We start from the raw sequence: 12,212 nt of genomic DNA on the forward strand, positions 1-12,212 counted from the left end.
CGTCGGTATCATCCACGGATGAGATCCCAACACGTCGGTATCATCCACGGATGAGATCCTAACACGTCGGTATTATCCACGGATGAGATCCCAACACGTCGGTATTATCCATGGATGAGCTCCCAACACGTCGGTATCATCCACGGATGAGCTCCTAACACGTCGGTATTATCCACGGATGAGATCCCAACACGTCGGTATTATCCACGGATGAGCTCCTAACACGTCGGTATCATCCACGGATGAGATCCCAACACGTCGGTATTATCCACGGATGAGCTCCCAACACGTCGGTATCATCCACGGATGAGCTCCTAACACGTCGGTATTATCCACGGATGAGCTCCTAACACGTCGGTATTATCCACGGATGAGCTCCCAACACGTCGGTATCATCCACGGATGAGATCCTAACACGTCGGTATTATCCATGGATGAGATCCCAACACGTCGGTATTATCCACGGATGAGCTCCCAACACGTCGGTATTATCCACGGATGAGATCCCGACACGTCGGTATTATCCACGGATGAGCTCCCGACACGTCGGTATCATCCACGGATGAGCTCCCGACACGTCGGTATCATCCACGGATGAGCTCCCGACATGTCGGTATCATCCACGGATGAGCTCCTAACACGTCGGTATTATCCACGGATGAGCTCCTAGCACGTCGGTATTATCCACGGATGAGCTCCTAACACGTTGGTATTATCCACGGATGAGCTCCCGACACGTCGGTATTATCCACGGATGAGCTCCCGACACGTCGGTATTATCCACGGATGAGCTCCCGACACGTCGGTATCATCTACGGATGAGCTCCTAACACGTCGGTATCATCCACGGATGAGCTCCTAACACGTCGGTATTATCCACGGATGAGCTCCTAGCACGTCGGTATTATCCACGGATGAGCTCCTAACACGTTGGTATTATCCACGGATGAGCTCCCGACACGTCGGTATTATCCACGGATGAGCTCCTAACACGTCGGTATCATCCACGGATGAGCTCCCGACACGTCGATATTATCCACGGATGAGCTCCCGACACGTTGGTATTATCCACGGATGAGCTCCCGACACGTCGGTATCATCCACGGATGAGCTCCTAACACGTCGGTATTATCCACGGATGAGCTCCTAACACGTCGGTATTATCCACGGATGAGCTCCTAGCACGTCGGTATCATCCACGGATGAGCTCCTGGCACGTTGGTATTATCCACGGATGAGCTCCCGACACGTCGGTATTATCCACGGATGAGCTCCTAACACGTCGGTATCATCCACGGATGAGCTCCCGACACGTCGATATTATCCACGGATGAGCTCCTAACACGTCGGTATCATCCACGGATGAGCTCCCGACACGTCGGTATCATCCACGGATGAGCTCCCGACACGTCGGTATCATCCACGGATGAGATCCTAACACGTCGGTATCATCCACGGATGAGCTCCTAACACGTCGGTATTATCCACGGATGAGCTCCTAGCACGTCGGTATCATCCACGGATGAGCTCCTAGCACGTCGGTATCATCCACGGATGAGCTCCCGACACGTCGGTATCATCCACGGATGAGCTCCCGACACGTCGGTATCATCCACGGATGAGCTCCCGACACGTCGGTATCATCCACGGATGAGCTCCTAACACGTCGGTATCATCCACGGATGAGCTCCTAACACGTCGGTATTATCCACGGATGAGCTCCTAACACGTCGGTATCATCCACGGATGAGCTCCTAGCACGTCGGTATTATCCACGGATGAGCTCCTAACACGTTGGTATTATCCACGGATGAGCTCCCGACACGTCGGTATTATCCACGGATGAGCTCCTAACACGTCGGTATCATCCACGGATGAGCTCCTAACACGTCGGTATCATCCACGGATGAGCTCCTGACACGTCAGTATTATCCACGGATGAGCTCCTGACACGTCGGTATTATCCACGGATGAGCTCCTGACACGTCAGTATTATCCACGGATGAGCTCCTGACACGTCGGTATTATCCACGGATGAGCTCCTAACACGTCGGTATTATCCACGGATGAGCTCCCGACACGTCGGTATCATCCACGGATGAGCTCCTAACACGTCGGTATTATCCACGGATGAGCTCCTAACACGTCGGTATTATCCACGGATGAGCTCCTGACACGTCAGTATTATCCACGGATGAGCTCCTGACACGTCGGTATTATCCACGGATGAGCTCCTAACACGTCGGTATTATCCACGGATGAGCTCCTAACACGTCGGTATTATCCACGGATGAGCTCCTGACACGTCGGTATTATCCACGGATGAGCTCCCGACACGTCGGTATTATCCACGGGTGAGCTCCCGACACGTCGGTATCATCCACGGATGAGATCCTAACACGTCGGTATCATCCACGGATGAGATCCTAACACGTCTGAAAAGCATGACAAGGTTATTGTCTATAGAGGACCTATTCTTGAAGCCAAGCACTGCATTGCTATGGGAGCTATGGTGAATAGCAGTCAAACACGCTGCAGTCTAATTGAGAGGCTGTCCTGAGGCTTCCAACACAGTTCTACACTAGGTTGGTAATCATTCATTGACCAGACATTACACTCAGTGATTAACACTTTGCCAGACAACTACCCCAATGCATTCAACATTTAAAACCCAAGCACATCAAAGAGGAAGAATAAGATTGTGGTAAACTAGAATTAGACTTAATATCTTTGCTTTGTCATAGTATACACATGAAGTCTTTGCATGCATTTGTTCTTTGTATAATCCTGTTCTTTTGGTGTCAGGTTCTGGACATTTCTGACCGGTTTAAAGAACATAAGAACATAAAAACATAAGAAAGTTTACAAATGAGAGGAGGCCATTCAGCCCATCTTACTTGTTTGGTTGTTAGTAGCTTATTGATCCCAGAATCTCATCAAGCAGCTTCTTGAAGGATCCCAGGGTGTCAGCTTCAACAACATTACTGGGGAGTTGGTTCCAGACCCTCACAATTCTCTGTGTAAAAAAGTGCCTCCTATTTTCTGTTCTGAATGCCCCTTTATCTAATCTCCATTTGTGACCCCTGGTCCTTGTTTCTTTTTTCAGGTCAAAGAAGTCCCCTGGGTTGACATTGTCTATAACCTTTTAGGATTTTGAATGTTTGAATCAGATCGCCGCGTAGTCTTCTTTGTTCAAGACTGAATAGATTCAATTCTTTTAGCCTGTCTGCATATGACATGCCTTTTAAACCCGGGATAATTCTGGTTGCTCTTCTTTGCACTCTTTCTAGAGCAGCAATATCCTTTTTGTAACGAGGTGACCAGAACTGAACACAATATTCTAGGTGAGGTCTTACTAATGCATTGTAGAGTTTTAACATTACTTCCCTTGATTTAAATTCAACACTTCTCACAATATATCCGAGCATCTTGTTAGCCTTTTTTTATAGCTTCCCCACATTGTCTAGATGAAGACATTTCTGAGTCAACATAAACTCCTAGGTCTTTATTATAGTTCCCTTCTTCAATTTCACTATCTCCCATATGATATTATGATAAAGATAAAGACCCCAGTCAGCGCTGACCTTGGATTAGGGGCAAGAGTTGTACTCAATTTTTAAACTGCAGTCACTGTTAATGATGACAGAGTTTGAATAATGGTTAAAAGGACACTACAGGCATTTGCAGTGCTAGCCATTCAACCTTCACTGGCTGCCAACAGCGCATAAGGGGGTTTGGCAACACGTAGGCCTACTGTAATGACTTCACTACATTGCTATTGAAACGCTAAAATAAGGTTTGTTTAATTTAAGGGATATTAATTTATACATTTTTTAAAATATATATTTATTTATACAAAGTGCTCACTGTATTCGATTTTTTTTTACTATTACCTTGAGCTTTAAAGACATAATTATATTTTGCTGATCAGCATAAACTAAATAATTTAAACCGCAATGTCACTGGCAATTACACACACACACACACACACACAAAAACAAACAAACACACACATTACAAAGGCCATTACATATCACACCAGACAACCGATAATTAAAGAGGAGCTTAGCACTGTAAATAAATACAAACACATTAAATAAAATATCTACTCAACCTGCATAACAGTATTTGATACATACTCGCCAACATTTGGAAACCAAACGAGCAAGATGGGCTGAATGGCCTCCTCTCCTTTGTAAACTTTCTTATGTTATTAACTGTTGGGGAGGGGTGTCATACGCAAAAAATTATTATCATAATAGACGTATCCCCCCCAACTTAACACGACACGACCATCATGACAGTGAAAGTACACATAATGAAGCGTTCTTATCTTTGTATAAGATAGTGATCAGCAGATGTGTCAGCCGCACGAAGAGCACAGCGGGTGGTTTTCACTAACTCTACTGTGCAGAATAAATGATTTTATTTTCTATGTGTAAATATCAGGACTTTCTTCCTATGCATCGGGACGCGGGACATTTGCTAGGAAATCTGGACTGTTTGATTCATATTAAAACTGAGAAAACGAAACTGAGGCTCGTTTACCTAAATTAATTTACAACGTTTCGAAATTATTTAAACCAGTTTTGACAGTCTGCTTACTAATTGCATCATACATGTATTGCAAATATACGCATTGACGCTTATAAAAGTTTTGTAAACAAAACAATCAGTTTCCTGATTGGAACTAAAGAATGGATCGTCATGCACGTGTTCTCAATGCTTGCTAATAAGCACACTCTACGCTGGGGCAGTTTGTCCCGGGTCAGAACTCTTTGTTTTGACCGCAACTGTTCAGTATGGTCCCAGGTTCAACAATGAAACATGGGTTTGTAGCGCCAGGTAGGTACTTGTTTATGATGCTGTAGGATGACGTCGTATTGAAGTTCAACTTGAAACCGATGTGATGAGAGGGGTCAAATCAGTACTGGACCTTGAATTTTACCGACAAATCATAGAAATACGGTACCTAGTGGGAATATCTGCAAATTGAAAGCTAATATTACCGTTGTAGTGTTATAAAGTGGTACATCGTCACAATGTGGTACACCTACCAAAACTTGAACCCCAATGTTAGAAAATTTTACCCTATGAGATTTTGGTACAGGTGCAATCAGTTGTGACGTGTTTTCCTATTGTCAAACAGAGGCACATTTACCAGTAATTATATATTTTTTTGGAAACTTAAACTGGAAACAGACAATCAATGTATCCGGTAGTTTCTCTTAGCACGCTGTATATATGCAGGCGCGCTTGCAGTTTAACTCTGTAAAGGATGTGTACCTCCGGTAGTTTCTCTGAGCACGCTGTATATATGCAGGCTCGCTTGCAGTTTAACTCCTGTAAAGGATGTGTACCTCCGGTAGTTTCTCTGAGCACGCTGTATATATGCAGGCTCGCTTGCAGTTTAACTCTGTAAAGGATGTGTACCTCCGGTAGTTCATAAACAGTATACTTGAGATGAGTCCCTTGCTTCAATAGTTAACCTATTGCATGAGAAAGTTGGCTAGGGTGCTGACAATGAAAGGAAGGGGACCCTTATTGATTGCTGCACTATGACACTTCCGGTAAGGTCTCTGCTATTATCGGTCACTAATTAGAAGAAAATAAGATTTAAACAGACTTCAGTATAATGGACTCCTCGTAATCGTTTCTTAATTACTTTGAGTAGGGATTCATGCTTGCAACAGCTTGCGTTGATATAACAGCTTATTATAAGAGGGTCATAATCGTTATTGTAGCTAGAACTGTCATCTATTCTTTTTAAATGTAATTAATACATGTTCACAAATGTTAGGAAGAAGTTGGGGTCTCTAATAAAACAGCAGGTAGAAGGGCTATCACGTGTACAGAGACTCTGTAGTAAACTAAATCGGACTGTTTGCAAAGAGCCATCCAGATACCAACTCAAACCACTAAAGCAAAATTAACATTCAGAAGCTGTGTGCATGTTTTCAAAATGATACACAGTTTTATTCCATTTACAGCTTGCTAATTGCAGCACAATCTAGGTGCTTTTCAGGGCTCGAATTGTGCTACTTGAGTGAATCAAGCACAAGGGAAGATCAAAATGAAATCTGAACTAATGGGACTCCCACAGGGTGTATGTGCAGAGATCAGCTTGTCCGTTGCCCATGTGTGGCGAATCCTACGTAGGTCATTGTTTCCTACTTGACATTGTTTTTTTTATACTTCTCATTATGCTAAACCACACCCTGAAGAAGCTGTTTAAAGAAATGCCCGCTCCTGTGTTGCATCTTGTCTTGTCCCATTGTCTCTAGCGATAGCAGCTTAACAGCACCCCAGTTACCAGTCCAGCTGAGCAACCTCTAACATAGATGATTTCAATAGACTGCTGAGAGAGTGGTGAAGGTAGTTCATGATTGATTACATTGTGGATTTGATCAGGGGTAGGCAAACTCCCTGTCCAGGTCTTTATTCAAACCATGTCCTTAATTATTAAATCAAGCCAATGGAACCCCTGGACAGGTCATAAAGCACTTGATCACTTACCTATATCTATTAAACCTGTAATGCAATAGCACTTCAGACCAGAGTTGACTTCATCTCACCACAAGGTGTCACTGTTTATCTTAAGTGAAAGACCGATTGAGCTGAAAGAGATTCATACAGAGCGGGGTTTCCCAATCCTGGTCCTGGGGACCCCCTGTGTCTGCTGGTTTTCTTTCCAACTGAGCTCTCAGTTACTTAACTAGACCCTTAATTGAACTGATCATTTGCTTAATTAGACCTTTTTACTTATTTTCAGATCTTAAACAGTTGCAGGGTTCAAGTTACTTATAAAATGTTATAGCTAACTTGAAATCTGTAACTGTTTAAGAGCTGAAAACAAGTACAAAAAGGTCTAATTAAGCAAACGATCAGTTCAATTAAGGGTTTAATGAAGTAATTGAGAACTCGATTGGAATGAAAACCAGCAGACACATGATTGGGAAACCCTGATACTAAGAACAGCACTGCAGCTTTGTATTGTAATTCTTCAGGATATGCATCTTTTAAATCCTGAGCTGAGCACTTCAAACTGACCTTCTACCCGTGTGTATGTGCTGTGTATAAATAAATAAATGCAGATCCTTTTCAGAAGGATGCTTTCCATGTTAGTGAATGGGACCACACACACATCTCTGCTTTTGATGGGGTCTAAATATGTTTATTCTATTGCTAGCCACGCTGTGGGGCAGCACCTCCCCACTGGTCAGCATCACAGTATAATGTACCCTGCTCCTTGAAGTTGTTGACTGGGTGTTGACTGAGCTTTGAATGTGCTGTTTTACACAGGAGTGGCTCGGATGCAGTATGTGTCACACAGCATTTAAATAGTAGTCAACCTGCAATAGGACTGCAGTTTAGATTTACTGTTACTGAAGCAGTGAAACTCTGAATAGAGAGCATGACTGCCTGGAAGGGAAGAGCCTGAGCTGGAGGCTAGGGGGCGCTACTGTACAGGCAAGATCAACTACCAGGGTGTAGTGCCTTGAGAAACTGGGAAGCGTTTTCAATCTCTAATGTACATGCTTGTTTACCTGTTGAAATGCTTTGCTTTCCTTCTGTTTCATGGATTTTGTTTTTAAGACAGACGTCCTGTCTGACAGTTAGATCATTGGAATGTCCTGTTCTGTTAGTCGCTAAATGATTATAAAAGATGAATCTGTGCAATAACCCACTCACTCTCGAGTCTTTTAACACTGATTCTGCACTTTTACTAGTTGTTTATGCCTCTAAAACATTTCTAGACAAGCTGTGTATCCATTGAAAACATGAATAGATTGTTGTTACTGACAGGTGAACTGCAGTATTTGGTGAGCTGTAACAAACCCGAGTAACTGCAATGCACATTGCGACTAATCAGGACTTGAATCTTTTTCGCTATGACTTTCTAAAGCTGTCCAATTTTTAACTACTGTACTTTTTAAATTTCTCTCCCTACTGTTATTCCTCATCCCAGATAATAAAGCTTGAAGAGAGCAGCTGGAAAAATGTACTTGGAAAACAACAAAAAGCTGGAAATGGAACTAACGCAGAAGGCAGCTCAGACTCCGCCAAGTCTGAATGGGCACATGAAAGCGGAGTCTGTAGCCAGCAACTATGGGCAGCTGGGGCTGCTGGAGGGGCTCTCTGGGGTGAGGGAGCCCCAGAGAGAGAGCCAGCAGCTCTACCAGAATGGAGCAGCTGGGCAGAGTCACTGCGTTGTCTATGAAGCTGACTTCAGCACAGTCTGTGAAGAGGAGGTTCAGAGGTAGGAGATCATTAAACACACAAAACACCCTCCGCTTTGTTCCTAAAACTGAGTCATCGCAACATTGTGCTCTTTACTTGCACTGCACTTAGCACAATTCGATGTGGGTTAGGAAAAAGTGTATTATTTTCTTGTAGTGCAGGCACCCTTAGGAGGTGTCTGTCTGCCTGTCCAGGAATGGGAATAAGACTCCCATTGCATTGCAGTTTGATCCATTCCTGGTTTTACTAGGAGTTTACTAAGACACACCTGAGCTTGTTACCTACACACTGGGGCTGATCAAGCTTGTATCAAAACCTGGACTGGGTGAAAATGCTGTGCAATAGGAGTCTTTATTTCCATCCCTGCTGTCTTTCAAAGCCCAGGAGCACAAATACGTAAAAGTACGAAACTTATTACAGTGCAAAGAATCACAAAGGTTTCCTGTTGTGAGGGAGGGAAGGGTTCACAGTAGGGAACATAAAACAAGAATCCCCACGATTCGATTTAAAAACCTGAAAATAATGAACCAGGTTCACTAGCAAACTGGAAGCCAGGAAAACTGAGTAGAAATAGATGGCTTGTGAATCAATTTTCAGGTACTGGTAGCAAATGAGATGCAGATAAGGTGAAGGGGTCCATTCTAATTATGGAAACAGCTGCAGATCTAACTCCCAGCAGACTATTATTCACACTGCTGTTTTCCCACAGGGAGTGATTTACTGAATCTCTTATTAACAGAACTCAATGCAATCAAAGTACAGTGGAACAAAGGTTATGGAAGGCCAGGTTTATACATTTCAGGGAGCAGCATGAAGATCTGATGGGTTTGTGGAGAATTTTCCATAATAGTGTCTGTCCGTATCTACTTGGTTTTTAAATTGCTTTCAGAATGCAGTGCGGTACCTGCAAGGGGGTGTACCAGGATATGAGCTCTTCGAGTGAGAATGTGTGCTGCCAATTTAATGAAAAGATATATTGCACTTCAGGCATGGAAACGCTCGTATCTTGGGCATTGAACTGAACACGCGAAAACTGAGGCAACACAAAGCCACTCTTTTAGGTGGCTTGAGACCTGGTTCCAGGAGACTGGGAGACATGGTTTGAGTCAACGTTGCTGGTGTGCCATGCAGTAGTCTAAAACCTTCCAAGCCACAAAGTGGTTTCGTGGTCCCTCAGCCTAAGGCTTGTATCCCTTCACAGATATGAAGAAAATCTTAGCAAACATAAAACACAATGAAGAGAGTACATTGTGAGGTATTGAGGTAGGTTGTTGGAGGGACTGTTTTTAAGAGAAAGGGAGCTCCTGTAAGTGTGCCATGATGGTCCTCAAATCTCCATCCTTGTAGCTGAAAGCCTTTAGTAGCTTTTACCCACTTTGGATGTATAAGAGCAGAGAGAGCAACAGGGCCTGTCAGGTGACTGGGGTGCTCCCATGAAGGGGTGAAGACCAGAGCTCTATTATCATAGGGCCTACGAACAGAAAACATGACTCCACGGGCCAACCTACTGTACTGCCAGTATTGGGTTACAAACAGAGTCTTATTTCCATTCTGGCTCTGGCATTTCATCTAAAATGTAAGGTAATTAAAGTCTTACACCAAAAATGAAATGCTGATTGGAGCAATATTTCATGTTTCCAAAGAAAACAAAGCAGATTTCAGCAAGTGTACGTGGAATAGTGAAAAAATGTTGAGCTGTTACCAATTGGAATATGAATAGCAAGATTCAACATCCTGAAAGCAAATGGATGAGATGTTAGAAATAAGTTTATGAGATTTCACAGTTATGTATGGAATGATTTTATTTATTTATTTATTTATTTAAAGTTCTGTCCCAGTCGGTAGCTATTAAGAAGTTCCTGTCACAAGCTGCTTTGAACTGGGTTCATCAGTTTACCCATGCGCTTGTGCAGATTGAATTCCGAGCCCATTTCAATTGAGTTCATTTCAGTTGTTTTTCATTGCAACTTTTTTTTTTTTCAGTACCTCAAGTGAATCTAGATAGAGCTGAGCCCACTTGGTTAAAATGTTGCCTGCTTTATTCTGCTGAGTGAGAGTCACATAGGCTGTGACATCATACAGTATTTGCATTCACTATGTTGAGATGAATTCTCAATTGCGCTGTCTTGGTGCTCAGCGCCCTTGGAGACCACAGCGGTATTTTATCATTGCTCTTTGTGCAGGGAGCTGGAAAAACCCAGTGGAGTCGAATGGTCCCTTTGGAAATAGTTTGTGCAGCGATTTCAAAGACAGTGAATTAATTGGGCATGAATTCCCATGCAATGCAGTGTAGAGAGAATAATCCTATCGGGCTCATATAGAGCAGTCTGATTGGTCTAATGGAATGGGAAAGGACTTCATGATGTTCTTTTGCAGTGCTCTGAAGGGAATATACTGTAGAGGGATGCAAGATATTGCCATTCACCCCCAGGCTGACATCTTCTACCTATGTCAAGGCATTGGATCTATTCGATTACCGAAACAGACGTCAATATAAACACTGCCACCATTTCGGTCATCTCCATTCTCCTTGGCATCCTGCAAACATTTAAGACAAAAATGCGACAAAGACTGAGGGATTGTGGTTTTCAAGACCTTGTGACCCTTTTTTAATGATTCCAACAGTGGCAGGATTTAGATAGGCTGTATAGACCCCGTTCTCCTCTTAAAATAACTAGCTTGCCTGGTGTCGGGGGAACTAGCTGTCAAGTCATCTTTTGTTTTTTGTTTTTTTACTCTGCACTGGGGAAAGCTGTCCAGGTTGGTCATAGACAGCGTGTGCTAAGTTGGTAACTGTACATTTCCAGATGAACAGCTTGATTGATGAGCTCTGCAGTGGTATATCCAAGCATGTTCTAATGAGGGAGTATAAGGAATCTATGTACTGTATGACAGCAGTTTTTTGGGGGTCTTTAATGATGATCAATGGGTTTGGTTATACAGATCCATATAAGGTTATACTTTATAAGAGAGGACCGTGTCTTGGAAACAATGATTTTGTGTTGCTTTGTTTGTCACTGTACAGTGTTTGATGCCTCGAGTCGGATCTGTTCTTTTAGAAATTGTTCTCTACGAAATATGTATTTGTATCTTTTTTTTTTCGGAAGCAACTGGAGGCTGAAAGGAAAGGGTGACTGAAGAAGCTGTTATTGCAATATCTCAAATAGAGTGTTTAATTGAACACAGTTGAATTGATAGGTAAGAGGGCAGTTGAAATGAAAATCTTTACAGCAGTTTATATTTAGAACATAATAACATGGGAACAGTTACGAGCGAGAGGAGGACTGTCGGCCCATCAGCGCTCGTCCGATTCCTTTTAGTTGATTAATCTCAGAACTTTGAGTTGGGTCTCAATTTCCATACACTGGGATTAGTCTGGCTGTTCCTTGCTGGACTCTCTCCAGAGCCACAATGACCCTTTGGTGTTGTTGTGACCAGAACTGAACACAGTACTCTCTTCACAGTAAGTGTGGTCTCATCAGTGCACTTTACAGTCTCTTCATAAACTCCTTGGATTTGTACTCTACACTTCTGGCTGTATATATACAGAATAGCATCGTCAATACATAAACAGCTATTCATTATAAATGGCTGTTCCATATGATTGTGAAAACACTTCTTGGAGTGGGAATCATGATCATTCATTTGAATCGTCGATAACGTTTATTTAATATACAAACACTCGCTTTCAAAACATCAAAGGTCTCTTCTGCAGGTTCAAGTGGAAATGGAAACAGATGTTGTTTACGGTGCATTTGCATATTAGAAAAACATGTCCATATAAAATATCTTTAAAGAATGTGTTTGTTTTCATTTCTAGGTGTTCTCCAACCCTTCAAAGGTCAAAATATAGACCATTCAGTTGGTCTTAGTTGTGCACCTTTATGCAAACCACTGCTTCCAACTGCATGTCCAATGCATTGATCAGTAGCTGGCTTTAGAATGGCGAGGCGCTGTGGTCCTGGGTCTCT

General features: G+C 42.9%; 1 protein-coding gene across 3 annotated transcripts in view; it reads left to right on the plus strand.

The window, feature by feature from the left end:
* LOC117406380 (P protein) overlaps nucleotides 1-12,212 on the plus strand; it is a 107,351-nt gene that overhangs the window by 4,393 nt on the left and 90,746 nt on the right. For 2 of the 3 annotated variants that reach the window (XM_059030367.1, XM_059030369.1), the window contains exons 1-2: nucleotides 4,743-4,845; nucleotides 7,970-8,260. In XM_059030367.1, the coding sequence (XP_058886350.1) occupies nucleotides 8,001-8,260 (260 nt within the window). In that variant the 5' untranslated portion in view covers nucleotides 4,743-4,845; nucleotides 7,970-8,000. Of the gene's footprint in view, nucleotides 1-4,742; nucleotides 4,846-7,969; nucleotides 8,261-12,212 lie in introns of those variants that run through there. The other variant, XM_059030368.1, reaches the window with a different exon arrangement.

Source organism: Acipenser ruthenus, chromosome 9, assembly GCF_902713425.1.
Source record: "Acipenser ruthenus chromosome 9, fAciRut3.2 maternal haplotype, whole genome shotgun sequence".
NCBI lineage: Eukaryota > Metazoa > Chordata > Actinopteri > Acipenseriformes > Acipenseridae > Acipenser > Acipenser ruthenus.